This window comes from Colletotrichum orchidophilum (assembly GCF_001831195.1).
Source record: "Colletotrichum orchidophilum strain IMI 309357 chromosome Unknown Scaffold_4.1, whole genome shotgun sequence".
Classification (NCBI taxonomy): domain Eukaryota; kingdom Fungi; phylum Ascomycota; class Sordariomycetes; order Glomerellales; family Glomerellaceae; genus Colletotrichum; species Colletotrichum orchidophilum.
This window is the reverse complement of record NW_019172960.1, coordinates 530,702-556,862: the sequence shown is the minus strand read 5'-3', so window position 1 is coordinate 556,862 and position 26,161 is coordinate 530,702. Positions and strand designations below refer to the sequence as shown.

At 51.7% G+C, this 26,161-nt stretch overlaps 6 protein-coding genes across 6 annotated transcripts; 3 read left to right on the top strand and 3 right to left on the bottom strand.

The window, feature by feature from the left end:
* Positions 1–478: 478 nt before the first annotated feature.
* CORC01_00826 (uncharacterized protein) lies at positions 479–1,444 on the top strand (the record flags this gene model as incomplete). The annotated part of the gene is made up of 1 exon (XM_022612482.1): positions 479–1,444. One exon carries the CDS (start codon positions 479–481, stop codon positions 1,442–1,444), a length of 966 nt encoding a protein of 321 aa, XP_022481099.1.
* A 1,393-nt stretch (positions 1,445–2,837) lies between these two features.
* On the bottom strand, positions 2,838–5,248 carry CORC01_00825 (peptidase S41 family protein; the record flags this gene model as incomplete). Its single annotated transcript, XM_022612481.1, has 2 exons — positions 2,838–4,751; positions 4,805–5,248. The coding sequence occupies 2 exons, from the start codon at positions 5,246–5,248 to the stop codon at positions 2,838–2,840; spliced, it is 2,358 nt and encodes a 785-aa protein (XP_022481098.1).
* Positions 5,249–9,385: 4,137 nt separating this feature from the next.
* CORC01_00824 (peptide synthetase) lies at positions 9,386–19,460 on the top strand (the record flags this gene model as incomplete). The annotated part of the gene is made up of 7 exons (XM_022612480.1): positions 9,386–9,515; positions 9,582–12,923; positions 12,980–15,654; positions 15,749–17,717; positions 17,785–17,838; positions 17,906–19,215; positions 19,275–19,460. 7 exons carry the CDS (start codon positions 9,386–9,388, stop codon positions 19,458–19,460), a joined length of 9,666 nt encoding a protein of 3,221 aa, XP_022481097.1.
* Positions 19,461–19,671: 211 nt separating this feature from the next.
* CORC01_00823 (uncharacterized protein) lies at positions 19,672–21,066 on the bottom strand (the record flags this gene model as incomplete). Its single annotated transcript, XM_022612479.1, has 1 exon — positions 19,672–21,066. One exon carries the CDS (start codon positions 21,064–21,066, stop codon positions 19,672–19,674), a length of 1,395 nt encoding a protein of 464 aa, XP_022481096.1.
* Positions 21,067–22,261: 1,195 nt separating this feature from the next.
* Positions 22,262–23,079, top strand: CORC01_00822 (uncharacterized protein; the record flags this gene model as incomplete). Its single annotated transcript, XM_022612478.1, has 2 exons — positions 22,262–22,969; positions 23,026–23,079. The coding sequence occupies 2 exons, from the start codon at positions 22,262–22,264 to the stop codon at positions 23,077–23,079; spliced, it is 762 nt and encodes a 253-aa protein (XP_022481095.1).
* Positions 23,080–23,513: 434 nt separating this feature from the next.
* Positions 23,514–25,904, bottom strand: CORC01_00821 (uncharacterized protein; the record flags this gene model as incomplete). Its single annotated transcript, XM_022612477.1, has 1 exon — positions 23,514–25,904. One exon carries the CDS (start codon positions 25,902–25,904, stop codon positions 23,514–23,516), a length of 2,391 nt encoding a protein of 796 aa, XP_022481094.1.
* Between the last annotated feature and the right edge of the window lie 257 nt (positions 25,905–26,161).

Below are 26,161 nucleotides of genomic sequence, written 5' to 3'. Positions count from 1 at the left end.
TGTCCAAACTTACTTCAGTGCTGCGTGGCTGTTCGGTAAAAAACCAGAAGCTTTGGAAAAGCTCGATAAGCGCGCCCATCTATTGCGGCCTAATCTTCCGAAACACCAAGCATGTAAGCAATGCAATCGTGGGTTGAGTCAGTCACCTGCATCTCATCATCCTGATCCGACTCGGGCCAGAGTCTGCAGCTCTACTTACCGTCGCGTTCCGTCGGTTATGGAAAGATGCTGTAGGCTCTGCGAACCTAAACATTGCCCGATTCTGCCCAGGAAGTCCGATACGGTCCTGTCGGTACTTGTTTCACGTCCGAAGATCAGCTGTTCAGGACTAGTAACCGAAATTAAGAATAAGAGAACGCAATTGGCCAAGAAAAGTATGTAGACCGACACTTGCCTTTGTATCGTATCACTTCGGATCAATATTATAGGCAATTCCTAGCGGAAGACACATCAGCTTTTGTTAAAATCCCTGTCGAAAATGAGTGCGCCCCTCACTACCCCTCTTCAAGATGTCCATCATCAACCCTCGGTGACTATAGCCAACGAGGCGAGGCACTATGTCGATCACCGGCCTCCCTATCCAGACTCTATGTGGGAACTTTGGACAAGCTACCATGAGGGCCCTCTGACCGTCGTCCACGACATTGGCTCCGGCAGCGGCAACGCTGCAGACGGTCTTTTGACACACACAACATCGCCTGCCAAGCATGTCATCTTGACTGAACCGCGAGACATCAACATCAAAGACTGCCGCTCCCGCTTCAGAGACCGCTTCCCCGGAACCAGCTTTACTTACCGGAACTGCCGCGGGGAAGACCCCTGGGAAGCCCCCGTCGGTGTAGAAGACGTTGACTTCGTAATGGCATGCGAGTCACTACACTGGACTATCCTGGCGCCCACCCTTGACAACATTGCAAAGAGTCTGCGGGGAAATGGGACTTTTGCGGCCGTCATTTACGGGCCTTTCCCTGGAATCACCAACAACACGGTCGCCAATGCAGCCTTCAAGGCTTTCATTGGAGAGCACGCCGCTCATCTCCTGAAGCAAGAGTGGATGACCGAGAACTGGAAGCGTGCTGCCCGTCAGATGTTTCATGGCATGGACTCTGTTCCGCTGAAAGACGAGATTTGGAAGGACGTCAAGCGCATCGAGATTAACTGTCGCGATGGCTGGTACGCAAAAGACTACCACCCCCTCGAAGGAACAGCAGACCCAGTAAGACATCTAGGAACATCCGAACGTGTGGTCATAGATGATAGCAAGGATTGGCGGATCTCTTCCTCGGTTGATTGGCTGAAGCAATCACTCGAGTCTATGAGGTTTGGCTTTACTGAAGAGTCATGGCAGTCGCCAAAATGGCAAGAGATGGCAAAAGAAATTGGAAATGGGGCGTTGGAGCTTGAATGGCAAGTTCACATGATTCTCGCTCGGAAAAGGGTATAGAGGGGGAGTTGGACGCTAGTAGTGTTCCGCTAGGCGGGTAACCTTAGCTAGTCGTTCGATGGCGGGCGTTCCTGGAATCGGCCTTGGACGGTGCGTGGAAAAACAGATTTAGACTTCAAGACTTGCACTGACAAGACAAACTCAGCCGTTCCCCGTTGCCATAGAGTTCGATTGTTCCGCGTTTACACGTGGCTGCTTTGGGTGGTGAGATGCCAACGTGGTGTCAGGTACGGAGAAATACTTTAACTAGAGATTGGGCAGAAAATCGGACCCCTGGCCTGTTGAGCCTTCTGTTGTTGACTAGAATTCCATGCTTTTCTGCTGTGTTTCTGTATCACGCTCTGCAGCTTTCTGAGGTCGAGTCTCGTCACTTCGTAGCGTGACAACAAAAGACCTAATCCGTTATGACAAAAGCATGTGAGCCTGGCCCCTTGGAAACGAAATCCACCCGGTGGCTGGGGTTCTCTTGATTGAGAATGATACCTTCTGAGTCGGCTGTGTAAACGAAGGTGCGAAAAGCTTGATTGCACCCACACCATGTTCGCTTGAACACAGAGTCATTGTGAAGGTTCGCGGGGGCGGGGTTACATGAGTCGCGCTTTCAAGCCCGATGAGGAGTCTGTGTACCTCGAATGGAATTTTGTAATGCCGTGCGTGATCTTCAAATGCACCTCTAGTAGTTAAGAAAGGTCAGGTGAACACCAGAAGCGATGGTCCTATCCAGAAAAATCCAATTTTGGTTCGCTAATGCCTATAAAGTTCGTGTGACTCAGTTGAACAGTGATAGAAGAGTCCAAGCTTGGGCTAGAGATGATGGTGCTTCATTCGTCTGGGTCCATCGTAACCGAGGCTGTCGATGGCTGAGCAGTGTTTCTACATTTCGCAAATGATAGGATATGGAATACGAAATTGGAGTTTTCAACTGATCTTTAGCTGCATTTTCTCTGACCATGTATAAATTATCTACGCTGGCTTTCGCCGAAATAAGACCAGTTTGAGCCCGTCAGCGTTGTCAAGGACACTCGGTAAGCTTTTCGGTAGCTTTGGAACTGCTCGGACTACATGTCGATTTCCTCACTCACTGAGGCCACGATAAAGATATTGATGAGTCATTTCGAGGTTCTGATATTGGTCCCAGACTACCCAGTTTCAGGGAAGAACGTCAAATTATTTTCCAGTCAAGGGCTCCGCCGTTGTCTTGGATCATCTCAAAACACTTGACTCATTGGCATGGGGTGAAATTTAGTTATGGGCAAAAAAATGTTTGTTTTAGTGACTCTTTGTTACTTGTGTGTCAATGAGTGTCTAAGGTATATGTACGCATAAGAAATGAACTCCCATATTCTTGTAGTAGAGCATTTCATTATAATTCATTTCCAAAATTTCGACTCAACTACCACCGGTTCCGGTGAGTGTGGCTAACGCTCACCTTGTGCTTCTGCTCATACTTGAAGCTCTCGGGCATGTTTCGAGCAAGGTACTCCTTCAGATTGCCAATCTTGTGCTTCCTGGGCTCGTAGACAAAGTTCTCGGGCACGTTGAGTTGCTCGACGATGGAGCGCTTGTTGTTCGTGTGTTTCTGGACATAGGGAGAGGAAGGCTCATAGGCACCCTTATAGGACAAGCTGCCGGGCCCCCTGTATTCCAAGTTCCTCCCGATGACCTTGTCGCTATAAGGCACAACGTCGCTGCTGATGATACCGTCCGAGCTGGCAGTCGATCCGCCAACGCACTTGGCCTTGTTCCAAGCAGAGTCGGCGGTGCGGACCCAAATCTCTGTAATGTTGACAAGCATGTCCGCCGTGTAGAAAAGACGACAATTAGCAGCCTCATATATGAACTGCTCCGGGAATCCGTCCGTGTTGTTACGAGCGTAGGCGTTGCGGTAATTGAAGCTACCGCCCGAGTTGGCCAGTGTGGGGAGCAAAGGAGGGTCGCCGAGGTCGGGGAGAACATCAATGGCCGCTTCGAGAATCTCGGTCTCGTTCGCGGCGATAGCTTCGCTGGCAACCTGCATGATTGTGCTCTGCAAAGTGGGCCAGTCGAGGATCTCTGAGCCCTCAACGCCGCCGATGGCTTGCATGGGACCCTCCGAAGGGCGACCTCCAAGGGCAATCGTGCGGACGCCCTGCTCCCTTACCAAGAGACCGGTGAAGATGGTGCATGTAGAGGCGCAGATGCCATCAGTGATGACAACAATGTTCTCCGGCTTGAAGATTTGGTCACCTTGACTCATGGAGTAACCGATCGCGGACTGATTGTAGCGCAACAGATTTGTAACGTTCTGTCCAGCAACCACTTCAGGACCATAAAAATCCTGCCAGTCCTTGAAAGGCTGGAGTTCGTCGTTTAGGGCATTTGAAAGCAAATCTGCCAAAGTACTGGACGAAGCCTCTTGAGCGGTAAGTCCAATGGCGTTGAAAGCTTCGTGGGCACGGATGCGGTTTCCGTCCCAGATATCGGTGGTCTTGGGGAAAAGCTGATTGTAGAGTTGGAATCCGGCTGCGATGAAGCCGCCTCCGTTGGCCTGGACGTCGATGATGAGCTTCTTTTTGCCTGCGTCCTTGGCCTTCTTGAGGAAAACATCAACGACACGCCTCGCTTCATCAATCTCAAAGGTTGAGTTCGCGGTGTCGACATCGGACGGAGCAAAAGAAGAAATGGCCACGACCGCGGTGTCCTCGTAGGAGCCGTTGAGGAAGTATGTAGAGATCCAATCACTCGCGTGCTTGGATACTGGTTCTGGGTAGCCCGGGATCCTTGTCGTGGTGGGTGTTGCACTAGACGAAGATGTAGCAGACGAGGAAGAAGCGACGGATGAGCTGGTGCTTGTAGGGGGTAATTCGACCTTCGAGTGGATGGCCTCAGGGCTGCCGAGATACGGTACCAAGAGCTCACTGACGACAGCTACAAGCTTGTCGACGTACTTCGTTCCGTTGGTGAACTTGATCACCTGGGAATCCGGAGCGTGCCCAGGGAAGCGAAGGACAAAATCGTTGCCAATACCCTGGAACTCTGTAGCAGGGTTTGTGTTGAACAGAGAATTATACTTGGCGTCTGGATCCTGAGTCAAGACTCGGAAAGACTGTGCCTCGAGCCATTTCGTGATGGGGACGCCATCGATGCTCTTGATATCATAGACATCCGTATCATTGACGTAAGACTTGAGGAAGTCACTGACGAGATAGACTCTCGGGACGCTGAGGCCATCGTCTGATACAGAAACGAGCTGATTCAGACTGCGAAAGGTAAAGAGGTTGAGGATGGCAGGGTTGTAATTGAAGTGTCCATCCGAAGCTTGAGCGAACTATAGAACGTTAAATTCATGTCATGTCCACGGCGACTTCGTAATTGTCTTACTAGACGCTTGATGTCCAGCGCAAACTCGACCTGGCTCTTGTACTTGTCCTTCATCACACGGGCCCGGATCTGGCCGAGTCCCCTGATGACATCGACGCCCGGGATGAGGTATCCCTTCGGTGGATTAGTGAGAGGCTCCAAAGTACTTTGGAATTCAATGTATGGCTGAAGGTAGTTGAGGAGATCCAAGTCATTCTGCTTGTCGATAGGGATAGACTTCAAGCAGTCGTAAGCAATCGAAGGAACTATCGCGGCTCCCGTTGCACTAGGGTTGGCTGAGAGAAACGACTCTGCAGCTGCTTGTGCCACGGCGCACGCGTTGGTTGGTGTGGACGTCGCATGGTGATCGGTATGGCTTGCGTGAGATTGCGTTTGCGTTGGCTTTGCAGACACAGATGTAGCTGCTCCCGCAAGAGCTAGAGCCCAGGTGAGTGATGAGCGCATCTCGATAATTGGCCACTGATGATTGTAATTGCGAGTGAATATGGAGATGGCTCAGAATGGTGTAATGGAAACTCAAAAGCCCGCTCAGCTAGAATAAAGACTCCAACCTATCCTACGACTCTAGGAGAAGCGCCAGGTCTTATATCAAAACCTCAATCGCCATAGTCACTACCGACCTTAGCGACAGACCGTATCCGCCTTTCCCCGGCCTCACCACCAGACGAGCGCGTTCGGGGATTCATGATGGAATAACTAGTAGCCTGAATAGGCGAGGTGAGGCTGTGAGTCAGTCAGGACGGGACGGGCTCAGCTATGAGTAAGACAGGTGGACAGCAGGCTTGCCGGGGTCGACGCTAAGAGGACTGGTCTGCATGCTGGCGTCGGGACGAAATTCCTCACAGCCCCAACCCGGCGTACCTTGTTCTTTGGTTTCCTGGAATAGCGATAGTGGGTGAACGGTTCCTTTGATGAACAACACTATATTGAATCCTCCGACGGATGACACTTAGGAACTACGGTGGGGCCGTGGTGGGCAAATGTTCCGATGACCAGAATAGCCCTTTGAGCTTGACTCTACTTTTTTGCGAAAAGACATGGGAGGTGCAGAAGAGGTGGGACGGTGACGGTGACGGTGTTTTCACGATGCGGATATAGTCACCACAATGGCTGTGTATGAACACTTGTGGTTTGAGAATATTGATCTCTTCCTACGGATTGCCTCACATTTTCCAAAAAGTTGCGCCGCAAACGTCAGGGTGTGCTCGCTTTGCTATTCCGGCACTCATGAAGACAGGAGGAATGCAAAAGAGACGCGTTGAGACACCCCCGAAGCGCGGTCCGCTAACACGTGGAGCCAGAATCCTTCAGGATCACGGCAACAGCGTTAGCTGAACGAGCATCAGCAAATAAGGGTCCCGCCGTCAGCATTTTCTGGGCCTGCGGCGAAGTAACCTCAGCCCAGATTACATGAGCTTCTTTCTTCAAAGTTCTCTTATGTTTGGTCTAGCCAAGGAACCCTAACTTTAATGTTGGTTGGATGGTATGCCCAAGACGATGAGCTTGCCATTGGTCTGGCTTTCTTTTCGTCAAAACATGCAGATCCAACCAATCGGGTGCACAGGCAAACAGGCAAGGTGAATCTAGCTGCTCACTTCAGCGTCGATCGTCCATCTTAGTGTGGGCAAATTCTTGAGTCAGTCACAAGCAGTGGGTAAAATTTCGCTGACCAAAGAGCTCCCTAGAGCTTCATGTAGGTAGGTAACGTGAAGATCACGTAAGTGACATCATCTTTGCTTTCATGTTGGGCGTCTAAAAAGTTCCAAAAAGCCAGTCCAACTGACGCGAGAGCCGAATCCGCGCCGGTGTGGATGTCAGAACCGGAGCTTGAGAGATCCGGCTGCATGGAAACCTCATATTTTAGGTGTGTTCATTCAGCGGAACACACGTAAAATGAAGCAACAGGATGCTCGCGGATTGGGCCTGATCAAAAGAACAAGCCGTATCCCCACAAATCCAATCAAATCATCAACATGAATAGCAACTGCTATGGTAAAGCAATGAGCATCTGGGAACTGGGGGCCGAGGTCGCCATCGCCCGGTTTCCCACGGGGGATGTTCGCCCCTAGCCCCCATTCGGCTCTCCCTCGACTGTGTGGCTTGGCTTGCAGCTTGCGGGGGGCGGCAGGCTTCCATTTGGGTGCCTTGCTGGCGTGTCTGTTGTGCTATTTTTTGGTATTTCATGCACTGCCGGCAGCCTCCCGAAACTCTCGCCCCCTTCAGTCAAAGTCAAGTTTATTGTTGGACATAAGACCGCAGGAGATCTTAGGTGTTAACAATTTGACGAACACACAAACCGGATATATCTTTCGATAGTCACCGGCCCAGTATACCTTCTCTATAGATTAGAAAAGTCCACTTCAGGTCGTTCAACAGACTGATTTCACTTGCGCTCGCCCGAAGACCTGCAATGTGGTGAATACTCAGACCGCTTCAGGCCTCGCTCGCTTAAATCATTCTGCCGCCACACTAGCCTGACGCTGTTGGAGGAGGTAAGCTAAACATTTGGATAGTGTAGCCTCGACACATGGGCAAATCCAGCGGAATTCCGCCACCTCTGTTGTCTACCTACAATTCGGCGGCATGTCGAATACCCCCGCCTCCAAATCCATGCCGGTCCGTGTCTAAGCCAGCATGGTTGATCTAACCCACACTAAACCAAGATGGCACTAGACAGCTAAGACCTGTTAGGCATTGAAGTCGGCAGGGAACATATCGCTTTGGTATAGAAGAGTGTCAGGACGCATGCGGCGTCCCGGGTGAGGCGGTGGCTGTCGACTGCCCCGGAAGCTGGATCCGAATGACATAATGTTGATCTTCCGCAGTTGATCGGAATGTCCGCCGGTCTTCGCATTACCAAATGAAGCAAGCCGAGTAACGTGTGGGAGTTTAGCCGCAGATTTAGGGTATGGATTAGTATATGAAATTGAACAGCTTGTGCCCAGCCTACATTTGACATCTCGAATATCAATAATCTGAGCATTATTGACTCTCGCAGCTAGGTGGGTGTCAGTAGGGTGATCACGGAGTCTGTCCGAAGGATTCGCCAACGGTACCATGGAGAATCATGGCCGATCCACATTCCAAAGAAAACGCATCAGGGTGCCTGTGGTGGTGGGAGCTATGGCGGTGGCCTTTGACGGAATCCGGGATGAGCTGTCCTCGCGAGCGACACGTGGGCCGAGAATGCGCGCGGCCTTCGAGTCCGGATGCGTCCAGTCATTCATTACCAAGCCGGCGCCGCATCTTTCTCTCCCTTCCCCCGCAAGAAAATTGGAATAAGCCAGACGAAGCAAGTTCTTCAACAGATCTTCAATTGTCACGCGGACAGACTACCTATTTGAGAAGTTTCATAATCAGTGACAAGAGAGATACGCGAGCGACTCGAAGAAGCTTCGTGTCCATGGTCTGACTTGGCTGTGTGTCATGTTTCACGACCACCGTGACCGCATGATTAGGACTGAGAAGCAGAAAGTTCCCTCGCTATCAATAGTGTGAATAAAATTAATTTCGTCATAAATTACAACGCAAGCCGCAGAATGTTAGCGTCTGCATGGACCCGTGGGCAAGTAGTTTTCTATGGCGGTGCCTTTGCAGTTTTGAGACTCGAAAGAAAAGAAGTACTCGCGATACCGAATCCTTGTTTGCTCGTTGGTCTTGAATGTCTTGACCTCTGCTAGCAGCAGGATTGCTTGGGTGATATCACTGTGCGCCCATGCGACACGTCGTTTCAAGTCCCGAGTTCTTCATCCTCGGAGCCTTGGGATTTGGATTACATATGACTATTTGGCGTCGACCCGCGGTCCTCAGAATGGTGAGTATGAGCCTCGTTGTGTCACAACTAAAGGTTGCATTCAAGACCGGATCTAGGGTTCAATTTGGAGCTCGTCGCGTTGCAGAAGCCTGTATTTCTGGCTCATTTGCCAATAGCTGCCACCGACAAACAGTCGCAGCAGTGATTCGTCTAATATTTTAGTTCTCTCATTCCCGTCGGTGCGCGCATCACTCTGCAGTCACTCGAGCTGCTCTAAATCGACTCGTCTATCTAATAACAATCCCACAGAGACAAGACTCAACAATACTAGGCCTTCCAAACCCTCTCTCGGACCACCTTAATTCATTTAAATTGACAGCCGGTTCGATCGCTATCTCCTGCAATTCGAATTCCCTGCGAAATATATTATCGATGCGAGCCAGTGGATTCAAGTTCTGGTCTAAAATAGAGTTATAGTTCGGACCGAGCCACGTTCGGCGCCAGTCCGGCGTGGTATGCCAGGTGGATGTCGTGAACAGTGGGCTACCTACTCCGGACTTGTAAGTGGCAGCTCGACATAGAGCCACACACGCTCACGAGACTCTGGACAACTGCCTCACCTGGCCTCTCAGAGCGCTTGATGCTTTCTAGCTGTGGTCATAATTCCAACTTAACTGGTATCAATTGTTCTGGCCCTACACTATGAAGTGAAGGAATGACTCGGTGCTTGACTAAAGACTCAAACGAAGTGCCCGTCCTCAACCTCTGCCAACTCAATTGTGGCGCATTGTTGACCATCCTAAACCGAATACTCACTTTCGCCCATCATGTCTGCGACCACTCTTCCAGAAGACAGGATTCGAGTTGTAATCAATCAGCTTAGGACTCTCATCTCCAACATTTTGATGGTCCCAAATGAGAATATTGACGATGCATCATCGTTTGTAACCCTTGGAGGTGAGTCCTGGCCACGCTGATGACTCCTCGATTTCGCATGTCATCGCATTGCTCATAAGTAACTAGGAGACTCATTCAAGGCTGTTCATCTCTACCAGAAATGTGCTGAGCATGGCTTGGGTGTCCGGTTCCAGGACATACTTCACAAATCTTTGAGAGATGTCGCCTCACTAGCTTCCAACCACCAAGACGGCTGTACTTCAATCCGGCAAGTCAAAAAGGGAGACGAAAGATTTTCACAAATGCCTCTTGGCTATGACTTCGCCAAGATATTCAACGAGCTGCGGGAAAACTACAATGTGGACGTCGATGCTATCGAAGACATCTATCCTTGTAGTCCCATGCAAGAAAGCATGTATATTGGCCAGAAGATGATCTCAAAGCGACTTTACCGTACACGTGGGCTTTTTGAAGCACAGGAACTTGACTTGGATCAGTTTCAGGCATCATGGAATGAAATTGTCCACCGTCATCAAACTCTCCGAACTGTCTACGTGGAGGCTTCTGAGTTCAACTCGAGCCGCTTACTGGATGCCGTCGTCCTGAAATCTGGACCGCAGTCAATTATCATCGAGCACGTGGAGGATTTGGAAGATATTAGTCACCAATTCACGAACGGAGATCTCGAGACAGTCAAAACTGACCAAGATGGGTGCCAACACCAAATCACAATCTACGTCTCTGCTCGAGAACCTACCGGTAGTCGAGTCTTGTTTCATATGGACTTGAATCACTTGACCGTAGACGGTAGCTCATTGATGATAATCATAGACGAGCTGGTCAACGGGTTGCAGTGCTCTCGGCAACCTGGTCCAGCGCCAGGATACGGGAGATACATCGACTATCTACAGACTCAGGCTGACGAAGACGGCGCACTTGACTATTGGGTTGATTACCTGGACGGGGCAGAGCCGTGTTTTTTTCCGGCTTTGGACGACAATAAAACACAGGCAGGCAATGCTGGATCTTTCCAAGTCGCGGAGATGCCTCTCACTGTTACGCTAGACGACATCCGCGCCTTCTGCCAAAAGTACAATGCAACCATATCAAATGTGCTGCAAGCTGTCTGGTCTCTTGTCTTGTACACTTACACAGGCGATTCAGACATTTGCTTCGGATACCTCTCCTCAGGGCGAAGTCTGCCTATCCCCGGAGTTGCCCAAATCGTCGGGCCAATGATGAATTTGCTTGTCTCCCGTGTTGGTGGTGTGGATACCATGTCACTCAAAGATCTCCTTGAGACTTTCAGAGATGATTTTCTCAACGCGCTGCCACATCAATGCTTCTCCATCAGCAAGGTACAGCGTATCCTCGGAACCAACGAAACGAAGCTTTTCAACACCATCATGACCTCGTATTACTCACCTTACATGTCCGGCGACAGCAGCAGTAGCTTATTCAAGCTAATCGCATCGCATAATGCCTCAGACTTTGACATCGTGCTTAAGGCCGTTTACTCGGACTCGGACATTCGAGTGCGGCTCGCGTACTCGATAGCTGTATTGTCGCCGTCAATGGCGAGCAGGGTCTCGCATACCTTCTCAAGCATCTTGTCAAGGTTGATTGGGATGGATAACGCACAAGCTGCTGTCAACTCGACAACCGCAATAAGCTCTTGGGATATGCGCCAAGTCACAGCCTGGAATTCACACATGCACACTCCCCTGCTCAAAGCTCAATCGACTTGCATCCACCAACTTATCCAAGAACAAGTTCGGCTGCGGCCCACTGCCCCGGCTATCCACTCTTGGGATGGGAACATGAGCTATAAAGAGCTTGACGAAGCAGCTACGATTGTGGCCCAAGAGATCTTAAACCTCGGCATTGGACCCGGAGCTTTCGTTGCGCTTTGCTTCGAGAAGTCGAAATGGTATTCTGTGGCCCTTCTCGGCGTCTTGAAGAGTGGCAACGCCTTCTCGCCTGTTGATATCTCGAATCCTGAGACTAGGCGAGAGGAGATTCTGCAGCAGCTCGGAATTTCCGAAAATTCTGGCTTGGTCATTTGCTCGTGTAAGCAGGCACCATCGATCAGACATTTGGCTGGCCAGATTCTCCAACTCGATCAGGAACAGCTTGAGACGTCCATGTCATCAAGAGTAGAGCGTGGCGGTCCGCTTGTAGCAACCTCTTCTGACAGCCCGGCATACGTCGTTTTCACCTCTGGATCTACAGGAAAGCCAAAGGGAGTCGTCGTGGAACATGGAGCATATGCATACGCAGCTCAGGCTCACAGCCCAGGAATACACATCCAATCCGGTTCGAGAGTCTTGCAGTTTGCTTCCTATGGCTTTGATACTAGCATGGAGGACCATCTTACAACTTTCTCCGTAGGTGCCTGTCTATGTGTTCCATCTGAGGAAGCCAGAATGAACTGCTTAGATCTAGCGGAATTTGCAAAGAGATCAGAAGCAAACTGGGCACACCTCACACCCTCATTCGCCGAAATGTTCACTCCAGTCACACTGCCAACTGTGAGGACAATGGTTCTTGGCGGAGAGGCAATGACTGCAAAGAACGTCCAGAACTGGGCCACGCCCCAAACAGAACTCATCCAAGTTTACGGACCATCAGAGTGTAGCGTTACTAGCACGATCAGTTCGCCATTTTCTCAAGGAAGCAACCCTACCAACATTGGATTTCCGGTTTCTGGGTGCGCAGCATACGTTGCTAGGCCAGATGATCCAAATATGCTTCAAGCCGTTGGCGCAGTGGGTGAGCTCCTGATGGAAGGACCGATTCTCGCAAGGGGTTACCTGGGTGACCCCATGAAAACATCGACCTCGTTCGTTCAAGGCCTCGACTGGGCACCTAGAAAGAGACTTTACAGGACCGGCGATCTGGTCAAGTATGACTCTTTTGGGCACCTCCACTTCGTTGGGCGTAGAGATGGTCAGGTCAAGCTAAGGGGTCAGAGGATCGAGCTAGGAGAAATCGAAAGACAGTTGGTCCTAGAGCCTCGGGTGCGGCAATGCGTCGCGCTTGTTCCCAAGTCCGGACCTTGCGCCAAGAGATTAGTGGCTGTTGTCACACTCAATGACCCATTTTCAGCGCCGCCCATAAGCATGTCGGTATCGCGTATCGAGATCCTCGACGCACCTTGGCTGAAGCATATCGACTGCATGAGGGGGTTCCTCCTCGACAAGTTACCGCCCTATATGAACCCAGAGCTGTGGATCATTCTAATGGCCATGCCGAGGAATTCCTCCGGAAAATTAGATCGCAAACGCGTGACCAAGTATCTCGAGAACCTCACCCCTGACGAGTTTGCCAGCTTACTACCTCGTATGGATGACGATAGCCCTGAAAGACCGGGTACAGAACTGGAAATAAGGTTGAGAAGTATCTGGAGTGAAGTTTTGAATATCTGTGAGGATGAGATTTGCTGGAATACCTCATTCTATCATCTTGGTAAGTCCTACTTCGTTCAAGGTCATACTTACGATGTTCAAAGCTGATGAAAACAGGCGGCGACTCTATCTCAGCAATTACCATCAGCAGTATGGCGAGGCAGATTGGATTGAACATCTGCGCTGCAGATGTCCTTCGATACCGATCAATCGAACGATTGGTGAAAGCAGCCATAGGAGCCGTCTCGCCAGCCTCAGCTCAAGCCAACACATCCGAAGAATCGGCAGATATGCAGGCTTTCACACTTTCCCCCATCCAGAAACTCCACTTTCAAGCTTCACCCAAGGGAGATGCTCTTGATCAACAGACCGTGTTGGTTGAAGCCACCCAGAACCTGGATCAACAGGACTTGTTAAAGGCTTTGGAATCTATTCTCAAGACTCACCCAATGCTGTGTGCGCGTTTCAAGTGCCACAGCAAAGGCGAATGGACGCAACAACTTCCTGTGAGATCCGCTATCAGCATGGTCGACTGCTGTCGCCTACGGTTTCACAGTCGCGGACAGCTCGATTACGTTGTGGAGTGCATCGCCGAGGCCAAGAGATCACTCGATCTTACTAATGGTCCTCTAATGGCTGTTGACGTATTCGAGGCCAACTGTCGGACACTACTATCAATGACAATTCATCACCTTGTTGTAGATGCAGTGTCTTGGCGGATACTCTTGCGTGAGTTGGAGTCATACCTCCGTCTTGGAACGCCGATTTTAGCCGAGACAACGTCCTTCCAGCATTGGACTTTGGAACAACAACGATTCGCATCGAGTCTACTTCCTCATGATGTTCTGCCTCCGTCGTCACATGCAATTGTCACTGACTTATCCTTCTGGGGAATGGCAAATAACAGAAACTGTTTCGGGGACTCTATCTGTCACACTATCACTCTCGACGCGAGTGTCTCCGAAGCACTATCAGCGCAAGGAAACGCTGGACACGGCACTCAAGATATTCTGTTGGTGGCTGTGATCGAGTCATTCGTTGAGATATTCGGACGGTCACCTGCCCTGTTCAGCGAAGGCCATGGACGAGAACTCTTTACACCTGCCGTGGACCCATCCAACACTGTTGGTTGGTTTACGACTTTCTCTCCTATCACTGCACAAGATCACGGCGATTTCCTGAGCGGCATCCGCAAGTTTCGCCATATGACCCCCCTAAACGGCTTGGAATACTTCGCGTCACGTTTCCTGAGCAAGGCTGGTGAGGAGGCATTCAAGCACCATTATCCCATGGAGATCACTCTCAACTTTCTCGGGGCTTTCCAGCAATTCGAAAAGAAGGATTCCTTGTTCAAGCCATGCAACGATGGATTCCAGGAGAGAATTTTAAGTCTCAGACATCAGCAGCGTGCGGGTTCATCCAGATATGCCCTAATTTCAATCTTGGCTTCCATCAAGGACAGTGAGCTGTCTTTACAGGTTGAGTGGAACTCTCGGATGAACCACCAAGATCTGTTGGTAAATTGGCTGCATCAGTTGGAACAGAGTCTGAAAAGATTTGTCTTCAGTTTCGCCAATATGCACCAGCGCTTGCCACCATCGCCTTCTGAGATAATGGTTTCTTCTATTGGGCTTAGACGCAAGGAACTCAACACCATTCTTGGTCTCGCTCAATCACGCCTTGGCATCACAACTAGCGAGATAGAAGCGATTTTCCCTTGTTCTCCGATTCAGGACAGCCTCATACTGTCGCAGCTGAGAAGTGTGAACAATCAGTATACCCAGCGCTTTCTCTTCAAACTGTCGGGGTCAACACCGCTCAACCCTGAGGATCTCTCCGCAGCCTGGAAGCATGTTGTTGCAACACACCAAATCTTGAGAACCGTTTTCATTGAGAACGAGTCTGGGAGATTCTTTCAGCTCGTCTTGAAGGCTGTCAACGTGGTGATTCAGATCCACAAGCTTCGAAGCGAGGGTGACCTGCCAACGCTATGGGCCGAGCAGTCTTCCTCGGTTGCACCAGAACCTTTGAGCGGTAGAATACTCCACAACCTCCAGATGTACACCGCAGGTGACGGATCGGTCTACTGTCTTTTGGAAAAAAATCACATCATCACTGACGGCACGACATCTCGACTCTTGATTCGAAACTTCCTGGCTGCTTTCGACGGCCGTCCACGACAGGACACCTGCCCGTACTCGAACTACATCGACTGTGTCCAAAATCAAGACACCGCTGAAACTGCTCAATACTGGTCCCGGTACTTGAATGGCGCACCATCATGCCAGTTTCCAGTACTTCGCCAGCATCGACCGTCATCAGCTGAAATGCTAGAGTTTACCCGCAAATCCTCCATCATTCCAGACATGGGCACTTTGAGCTCGACATGTCGAAAATTGGATCTCACTGTACCCATTATCTTCCAGGCGGCGTGGTCCGTGGTTTTGTCAACATACATGAACTCTGACGATATAGTCTTTGGCCTTCTTGGCCACGGGCGAGACATCCCAATCCCGGGGGCGTCAGAGATCGTTGGCCCGATGGCAAACGTTGTGCCCGTAAGAGTACAACTGGGCCCGAAGAGGAAAATCTCGGAGATCTTGACTACTTTACAAGAAGACAACATTGGACATCTTTCTCGACAGACTGTTTCCTTGGCGCGAATCCAGCATGCAGCCAGGCGCAGTGGAGATGCTTTGTTCAACACGATTCTCAACTTTCAGAAGACTGGCGCAGCAACGGCAGCGGGTAGGATCAAATCGGAACTGCTTTTCGCGCACGACACAAGCGAGGTAAGATACCCATCCCCGATCTGCTTTGACAAGCTATTTTTATATACCGCACAATGTGAGTACTATCGCTGACTTCAAGTCACCAATGTCACAGTACGACATCGCTTTGTGTGTAACTGAGGGCCAAGGTCAATTCCAAATTACCATCGAGACCCCAACCCACTTCATGTCCGAGGCCCAGTCAGAGAGACTCTTAGCAAACTATACAAAAGCCTTACGCACCATAATCGATGACCCAGAAGCCCAAACGTCGAACATGCACCTTGCCAGCAACCTAGACCAGATTCAGCTGGAGCAATGGAACTCATCTCCGCTCGAGACCAACGAACATTGTATACATGACATGATATCGGAAACGGTGTACCGACAGCCATCAAAGCCAGCCATATGTGCCTGGGATGGCGAGCTATCGTATGCCGAGGTAGACTTCCTCTCCACGAAGCTCGCGGCCCGACTTCAAGCCCAGGGAGCTGCGCCAGAAGAGATCGTCGTTCTTTGTTTTGAGAAATCTCTCTGGGCAGTGGTTTCAATGCTTGCAGTAGCGAAATCCGGAGCGGCGTTCGTTCACATTGATCCAAATGGGGCCTCGAAGAGGAACCAGTCTGTGATCAAGCAGACTCGGGCCAGGATTGGTCTATCTTCACCGAAACATTCCGATAAGCTGAAAGGCCTCGTTGAGACGCTCGTCGTTGTCGACAAGACTTTTACTGAGAGTTTACTAAGCTCTTCGGACAGCGATTCGCTATCCCGTGGCGTAACACCGCTGAATACACTCTATATCATCTTTACATCGGGAACAACAGGGACACCAAAAGGGGTAGTGATCCAGCACAAGTCATTTTGCTCAGCAGCGGCTTCCAACAGGTCCTGGCTGCAAATCAATGCCGATTCCCGCGTGCTGCAGTTCACAAACTTCTGCTTTGATGCGTCTCTAGAAGAGATTTTCACCGTCCTCGTTGCCGGCGGCTGCATCTGCATCCCGTCCGAAGAGGAGCGTATGTCCGACATCCCTGGGTTCGTCGCGCGGAAGCAGGTGAACTGGGCCGCATTCACGCCATCTTTTCTCCGAACCCTTGATCCCAATGATCTGGATTCAGTGAAATTCATCACCGTCCATGCGGAACCGATGGGGCAGGATCTTGTGGCTCGTTGGGCTGGGAAGATTCATATGAGACCCAGCTACGGGCCGACGGAATGCTCAGTGACTAGCACCGTGGGGAGCCCGTTCAACGTGGACACGGATGCTACGAGTATTGGACTGCCGGTTGGTTGTCGCGCTTGGGTCGTTCATCCGGAAAATCACCACCTTCTGATGCCCATTGGGGCTATTGGCGAGCTGCTTCTTGATGGACCAATAGTTGGCAAAGGCTATCTTAACGACGAGGTGAAGACCGCGACCGCTTTCATCGAGCCTCCGTTATGGGCAGCTGGCAAGAACTTCTCGTCTGAATATGACAGCGGTAGTCCACGGAGATTGTACAAGACTGGTGATTTGGTCAGGTATGCCGAAGACGGAAGCTTGCTCATCCAGCGTAGGAAGGACCACTCCCAAGTCAAGATCCGCGGTCAGCGTGTTGAGCTTGGTGAGATTCAATATCATCTGAACAATCTCTCTGGGGTAATTCAACACAGCATGATCTTGGTACCAGAAGTAGGGAACCTCGCAGGACGTCTCGTGGCAGTCGTGAGCCTGACGGTCCTGGCATCGAAACTCGAAGCACACGATTACAATCAGGGCGTTGCTATCGTTGAGAAGGACTCCCTCAGCCGAGAGATGTCTCAAAAGCTGGATAATTCGATGCATGAGATTGCCTCTGCGCTTAAGAGGGAGCTGCCTCAGTATATGATTCCAGAAACCTGGCTCATAGTCAAAAGCCTTCCGGTCCAACTGTCACTCAAGCTGGACCGACAACGGCTAATGAACTGGGTGGGTCAAATTGACCAGCAGACAGTTTTAGATTCCCTTGATCTCCATCGGATCGACGGTCTAGATCACCAATGCTGTTCTCCGACTGAAGAGACTTTGAGAGGCATATGGGCAGAAGTCCTCGGCCTCGAATCTCGTGAGTGGACAAGCAAGCTGCCTAACGCAACACACAACAAGATCTCATCTGACTTTGATGTTTTTAGACCGCATAGCACTCGAACAATCATTCTTCAGGCTTGGGGGAGATTCCATCTTTGGTAAGTCGTGTTAAAAGCTGAGCCTGTTGCCCGATCCGCTGATGACTGACGCTGATATCTCTTGTAGCGATTCAGGTAATGAGACTCTGCAAAGCAGCCAGCCTCAACGTCACAACGCAGGATGTTCTTGCCAATCCCACGATCAGGCTTCTGGCACAGACCATTTCAAAGCGCATGGCCAAACACGAAATGGGTCAGGCCCACCCTGAATCGCTGAGCAATTCTGCCTCTTTGCCGCAGTCTATCCTGAATCCCGACAATGTCGCGGCCTTGGTCCCCTGCTCGCCGTTCCAGAAGAGGATGTATCAAGCATTTCTTGGCAAACCTCAGAGTCCCTATTTGTTCAACAGCCTTGTTGAGTTGAACGACATCAAAGGCTCTTCGTCTGTTGACACCAGCGCGCTCCAGAGAGCGTGGCAGCAGACTGTCAGTCGACATGCAACACTGCGGACCGCATTTATTCAGGAACTCGCCTCGGGCAACGTCTTCCAGAAAATACTCAAAAATCACAAAGCCGATATCTCCGTTTCGAATGTCAAGTCGGAGGACGAGGCCAAGAGTAAAAGCAGACTTCATCTCAACTTCGTTCGCTCGAAGTTGTTCAACGACGACTCGCCGCCAGTTTCAGTCCGCCTTTTTGTCACTGCCCACAGACAGACGTTTGTCCATTTCGTCATGGGACACGTACTGATTGACCATGTGAGCTTGGCCCACCTCTTCTCCGATTTCATCACGTTCTATCGGGGCCAGAATCCAGGAGAAGCGCCATTGAGCGGCTTCCATGACTATATCGATCACATCAACACCTGTCGTCGTCTACAGGCAAGCAATCAATATTGGGTCGATAAACTTCAGAACTTGCCGCCCTGCATGGTTCCCGTAGAGTCAATTACAGGTACAGATACCGGCTCGGACCCTCACGTGATTGAGTCCATCAATTTCTCGATAGACATCACGGCAAAGTTGAAGCAATTTCTCTGCGAGGCCGGGGTAACTCTGTCCAACCTCCTGCAGTTCACCTGGGCAATGCTCCTCCATGTATGCACTGGCCACTCAATCATATGTTTTGGTCACCTAGTCTCAGACCGAGACATTGACTTGCCACACGCGCATGAGATTGTTGGGCCAATGCTATCAATGATGGTCGCCTGCGCTAGCTTGAGCGAGGCAACGCCCATTCTCCATGCTTTGCAGGATTTTCAAGATGAGAGCATCCGCAGCCTGAGTCACAAGACCTTTGAGCTGATTGAGGTTGAGCGGCAGCTAGGGTGCGAAGGCACGGGGCTTTTCAATACTTTGGTCAACTATCGGAAGATCAAGTACTCGAATGATCTTGATATTGGGTTCCGGTCCATCTGGAAGCAGGATCCCCATGAGGTAAGCGAAAGAGCCTTGCTTTGTACACGAACGCACGAACTAACCAGCTGGTTCGGCAGCAACTCCTAGTGCTAGCATTCAACGAAGGACCTTCTCGACTTGACGCTACGCTGACTTATTACGAGTCTTTATTCTCTCAGACTACCATGGAGAACTTGGTGGAGACATATCGACGCCTACTCGCTCTGTTGATCGATTGCCAGTATCAGACCGTAGGCGACGTCAAAACTGAACTCACTTCGTAGTGTAAATTGCACAAGTGCGTTCCAAAACGCGGCGATACTCATTCAGATAATTAGACATTTTCTTGCTTTCTTATCTAGTACTATGACACTAGAGTCTTTGTACTTGTATCTTGATGCCTGTCAAAACTTTTCCCATGCTGGTATCAGATCTGATGCTTTCATTATTCCACATCATGCCGCTACCCCATTTCTTCCCGGACACCAGAGCGTCCTACGGCCACAGGCCATAAACAAAAGGGTCGACATATGGGTAGTCGGCTTCCATGCCCATGATGATGCTGTACTCGTCTCTAAGCAGGTCTGAGCCTTCGTTGCCGAACTTTGAATATTTGCTCAGCTCGTGCCTCCGCAGAGCAATTGTCCACGGAAAACTGGAATGGGCTACACCCATGAACGCGCTCGCCCTGAACATGACCAGAAAATCCACCAGGGCATGCTGATCAAACGTGAGGCTGTCGAGTTGCTCGCGGTCGGGCCCGAGCAACAGGTCGTTCTTGGTCACCACCGTAATGTTCCTCCTCGGTGAGCCAGTCTCGGCTGAGAGATACCGATTGAGTCTTTCGGCAAAGATGTCGACCACGGTCTGATTTCCAGACGCGACGTAGACAATGCTGAGGCCCGTACGCTCTAAATACCGAAATTGCTCCTCGAATTGGTCGTCCATGCGCGAGAACCGCCATTCATCGGGGCCCCAAGCCGAGGTCGCATCCTTCTCCAGTCGTAAGTGCGCCCCGAAATAAGCATTGGGGTTGATGGCTTTCCTCGGATCGATTGGGAGCGCGAATTTCTCCTTGAGCAGGAAGAGAATCTTTGCTGCGAGAGCACGGGTGTCATTCCTGAATGATAGGATCTTGCCAAACTCGTGCACAAAGGCTTCGCCGTCGTCGCGTACGGGATACTCCAGAAAGGACTGCTCGAGCTTGACGTGTACCGGGGCGTCTGGGCCCATCCATTCTCGAACTCCATGCTCGTCAAGCCAGTTGTCGAAGAAGTGCCGCCATTTTCGGGGATGTCTCAGTCCCTCCCTTGGGTGGTCCCGCTCGAAATGGTCTCCCACCAGAGACAGAGGCTCGCCTAACCGGTGTGTGTAGGAGGGGAAGTCCGCAGCCTTTTCGTACACAATCATGCCGGGACAACCCTCCGTCAAGCGCGTTATAAAGGACTCGCGGTCCAGCAGATAATCGAGGGGCACCTCGTTTCCCGTCTCGATATCGGTTATGTCTTTCGCGTTACGTAAGGACATGGAAGGTAGAACGAGTGCGCCGCCGCCGTGGATCGCATACCGGACGCACTTTAATATCTGGTTGCGGACCATGCCAATGCCACCATGCTGTTCTTCGCAGCTGAAAAGCAACCCAGGGCGAAACCGAGTACGCGAACAGGTTTCCCGAATCGGCGCGTAGTCGATTGGGGCTGGAAACTCGACATCAATCGCCTGTCTCATGAACCCGGACTCCGTCGTCTCTTCTTCGTTCGATGCATCGGGGAAAAACGTCGACACCGTGTTTGCGATCGCGTCGTGCACGCCTAAAAGACGGAGGCTCCAGACGAAAATAAGGAATATCGCCAAGAAGAACCACACCAGTGGACGGCCTTGGAAGAGCATGGCCGTCGTTCAACCAAACAAACAAAGATCATCAAAAAGAAGAACACCGCCACAGAAACCGATTGGAAGGCCAAGAACTTGCCAAGAGATGAACCAAGAGAAGAAACTCCATCGTCGACGAGAATGGAGAGCAACGGGTGGTCGAGAGATCCCCAGCGTTGCTTTCGCGAACATGGGAGCTTCAAGGATCCTGGATCATAGAGTTTCACCCATGTTTCATGCCACTGTAAGATCGACTCGCCCATTCACAAACGCTTAGAGTCGTCGTTGTTTCGAAGTGGCTTACATAACTTGACCCTACCTGAAATGAGACTGCCAAAAGACAGAACTCTTCGTTGCCATCGGGTAATGAGCCCAAAGGCGTTCTACATGCTAGTCCCTTGGTGAACCGTATACCATGTGGAGCAGCAACAATGACTGGCGGATTGCCGCGTTGGGCTAGTGGCAGCATTTACCCTCCATTTACCATCCCGCCCCCTTGAGATCGAGTTGATTCAAAAGCCTCGTCAAAAATCCACTCCGAGACTATGACTAGCCCGGAGTGAGGAATCTTCTTCGCTACCAAAATCTCATTACACCGTATAGTTGAGTGACTATGCTGGAATTCACACAATAGCGTCACTTGTTGGGTGTCGATTGTTGCGCACTCATTGCTGTCGCAGAAACTGATAAGTCGGGATTTTGTCAAGGCAAGTGGGAAAAGCTGCGAGGCGGTACAGTTCCTGCGTCTAACATTGACGCTGATGGCATTGATCATTGGCCCGGAGTGCTGGACCTTTTTCGGACCGATGGCGGATCGGAGCTTCGGTCCGGAAATATGGGCCCGCTCGGTCCGCTGTCCCGGGGATCGCCGTAAGCAATATTCAGCGCGAAAGCTGATGCCCGCAAGGACAATACTCCAGTGACAACTTTCAAAAGCTAGACATGGCCGTAAAAGATGACTATATTCAAATCTATTTCATATCCACAGACAAAGAAATGCACGGAACGTGCTCTGGATTGTGTATGGTCCCCACGTGCAGTTGTCGACGCCGCTTTCGGGTTTGCCATAAAGCTTCTGCTACTTCACAACAACATCATCATCCAGTGCTCACTCGTCACAGTAGAGCATAGAATCTCTCTTTACAGACAAGTTGTACATATCCAGCCCTATAGGCGTGACTTCAGACACTTCAGCTGGCCAACTACCGTCATTATGTCATCCAAGTCTAGCAAACGCAAAGAAAAATACAATCTGCTTACGGACAAGACCGAGGCGGAGTCGTGTGATGAGAGCGCATCAAGAGAACCGTCTGTCGATGAAGAGGCCGGGTTTGTCAGAGTCAGGAAATACATCCCATGGCAGACGTTTGACCCAGCCTGGAAATCATGGTATTTCTTCGTTCCGCCTATTCTCATCTTTTCAATCCTGTCATGGCTAGCCTTCTTTCCATCGTGCGAAACCTGTCAAAAGATGAATCTCGACACATCAGGATACGTCTGCGCGCCAAATGGCGCCCTCCCCAAAATCGCCCGCGACCGGGGCTGCGAGTTCGACACCATGTCATTCAAATGGTGGCCCAAGGAGCCCATGGCGCACAAGGACAACGTCGCGCTGGTCAAAGACTTTTATCGCGAAGGACCTTGGCATCGGTATTATGACAAGGGCGGGAAACACGAGATACCACCAACGAGCGAAGTCTTGACCGCCGGCTGGGTGACCAGAAAGGAACACACGTACCACTGCATGTACACCCTGCGGCAGACGCACCTTTGGATGGTCCTGGGGTATGATCCTCCGTTCAACTACAGCCACACGATCCATTGCACAAAGTACCTGATGGATGCCATACTGGAGAATCCGCCCAAAGACTTTGAGGAGCTCAATGTGCATGGGACTCCATGGCCGGAGCATCCAGATATCGTAAGTGATGTTCCACGGCCTAATTTCTGTGTTGTCAAATCCTTACTCCGTAGCAGGTAAAACCATATTACCCTTGTAAACAAGAGGGTCTCAGCTGTGAGTCTTGGTAATATCGCTGGAGACTGGAAATTTGCAAACGAGAATAAAAGGGCGGCGCCGTTTCATTCTATGTAACCCAATGACAACGTGGAATGACTCGTTCAAAGCAATGTCTACCGCAAATTAAATTCCATATCAATATCTCCATAACCATGAAACTTTACGGACTATCGTGGCTCGCAGGTAGGAAATTCGCGGTGCTCGATTATGGCCTTCATGCAACGCACCAACGTCTAATGACGATAAGATATTCCTGACAATCATGTCACGATGAGACGACGAAAAGGAACTTGATGGTTTGAATTTATTTACGGGTAAAAAACTTTATACATAAGATAGTCTAGAACGAAACATGTACATTGAAGTGGCTCGGGAGATCATCCATCATCACCCTTAGCCGGTACCTGCCATGATCACGTCCACTCAGCACTTGAGGGCCGATCATCTAGTGCAGAAGCGCATGGCGGCGGAGGCGCATGGCCCGGCGCTGAGCGCGCTTGGTGACCCCACCGCACTTGCTGGGCTTGGGGGTGGTGGTGGAGTTGGAGGAGCCGGTCACGGTGAAGGCGGCAATCTTCTCGGCGGCGTGCTCGGCGGTGATCATGATAATGGACTGGGTGTTGCCGGTGGGCAAGTCAGGGTGGATAGAGGCGTCGACGACAAACAGGTTGTCGGTGCCGTAGACCTTGGTATCGAGGTCGACCACGGCGGTTCCGTCCGTCTTGCGGCCGTCGTCGGTGCCCATCTTTGCGCTGCCGACCCAGTGGTCACCGCTAATCATCTTGGCGCTGATGATGTCGTCGGGGGTGGCGCCGGGGGTGATGTAGCTGAGGGTGGAGTTGCTGCCGCTGGTGAGGTCGAGCCAGTACTGGACGAAGTCGGACATGGTCTTCTTGTCAGCGGCGTCGATCAACCAGGGCTTGGTGTTGAGGACGGTGTTGCCAGAAGCGGTGATGCCGAGCTCGCCGAGGGTGGAGGTGCCGTGGGTCAGGAACGCGCGGACGGTGATGATGCCGTTTTGCATGGCGCTGGCGGTACCCTGGAGGTAACGGGTGCGGCCGTCGGAGCCCTTGGCGGAGGTCCAGAGATGCATACGCTGGGCAGCCTGGGTGATGGGGCCGGAGCCCTGCTTGTAAAGGTCCACATCGCTCGTGACGGGGTCGGTGGCGATGGCGTTGAAGGCGTAGGCACTGAAGTTGGTCTTGGAGTTGAACTGCAGCGTGATCTGGGTGTGGTCCTGGAGGTGGTGTCCGACGGGGAGGTCGATCCAGTCGGCCTGATCGGGGAGGGTGACGCCCGTGCTGGCGGCACCGGACTTGACAATCTCTAGGGCGTCGGAGCGGCCGATGCCAGAGTTCCAGAGGACACGGGGGGAGGACATGGCACCGGCGGCGAGGACGACCTTGCCACCGGCGTTGACCTTAATGATCTGGGTGCTGCCGTCGGCGGCCTGGGTGAGGACGCCGGTGATCTTGCTGCCAGTGCGGATGACTTGAATCACCTTGGTCTCGAGCTTGAGGGTGAAGTTGGGCAGCTGCTGAGCAAAGGGCATGTAAGTGCGAGCGGGGCCGGCACGGAGGTTGTCCTTGATGGACCACGCAGGGCGGGAGAAGACGGAGTTCTTCTCGTCGGGGGACTTGATGGAGTCTACCTCGTTCCAGCCCTTGGCGCTCAGGAGGCCGGAAAGAACGCGGAAGGTCCGGTCATCGTAGTAGCGGCCGTCCTTGGAGGGCTCAGTGGTACCAGGGTTGCGCTCGTAGAGGCGGGAGGCAGCCTCGGACAGGTCAGCCCAGTTCCAGCCGGCAGGCCAGCGCTCCCAGTCGTGCTTCGGGGGGTGGATGAAGTTGAGACCGTTGATAGAGCTGGATCCTCCCAACAAGCAACCGGCAGTGGAAGCAGTGTCACTGCAGAGGGAGGTTCCAGACAGACTGGTCATGGAGCTACCAAGAGCGGGGATGTCGTAGGGGGTGAGGGTGTCGTTCCAGGGAAGAGCCTGGTCCGAGCCAAGGGGGACAGTGTTGGCAGGGCCACGCTCAATGAGAAGGACGCTGGAGCCCTTCTCGGCGAGACGCTCAGCGACGATGATACCAGCAGGGCCACCACCGACGACGATGACATCGTAGGTGGTGTTGGAGGTGGTGGGCGCGGGGATGGTGCTGTTGCCAGGAACGGGGGTGGCAGTGCCGTTACCGGGGACGGGAGCGGTGTCAACGGCCTTTGCGTACTTGGACCAGGTGTCGAACTTGGCGGACTTGGCGGAAGCTATGTCGAGTCCGAACTGACCGAAGCCAGCAGAGTGATAGTTGAGGGCAGCAGAGGGGTCGGACGCGGGGGACGGGCTGGTGTCGGAGTAGGCCCAGCCGAGGACGGGGGACTCGCCAGCCAAGCTGGTCTTGTCGTTGATGCAGCCCTGGCACAAGAAGGTGTAGGAGAAGTGAGTGCTGTTGACAAAGGTACCGTTGGCGATGGGGACGGCAGAAACCTTGGTGGCGGTATAAACGTCGGGGTTGGCGTAGGCACTTGCAATACGGAAAGATGTCTTGATATCCTTGCCATCAGCCCAGGCGACGAAGAGGAGGCCGTTCAACATGCCACCCTTCAACGAGACGGCACCCCAATTACCCTTTGTCGAGATAGGAACGACCATCTGACCAATGAAGTCGGTGCCGATGGTCTCAGGAACCGCGATAGCGAAGCTGTAAGGGTAGGCGGAGGGCAAGTAGCGTTGGAAGTCGATACCGGTCTGGGGATCGGAGTAGGCCGAGGCTCGCAGTTGCGCGGTGGCAGATCCAGCGAGCCCGAGAAGGGCCGCTAGTCCTGAGAATGTACAGCGCATGATGACGATCGTTTGCAAGTTCTTCTAGAATATCTCGAGTGTGTTTGTCTGATTGTTTGTTTGTTTGGGAATAAGGAGTGGTTTCGAGATTGTTCAAAAAGGGAACAGTCGCAGAATGGGAGTGAATGAACGTAACCTCTAGGGCTAACAAGACGAAGAATGAATGAAAACACCGTACTAGCGGTGACTCGAAAAAGAAGGAATGCACGGAAGAAGCGACTCAACGTTCAGAAAGAGAGTCAAGTTCTGACGACGAC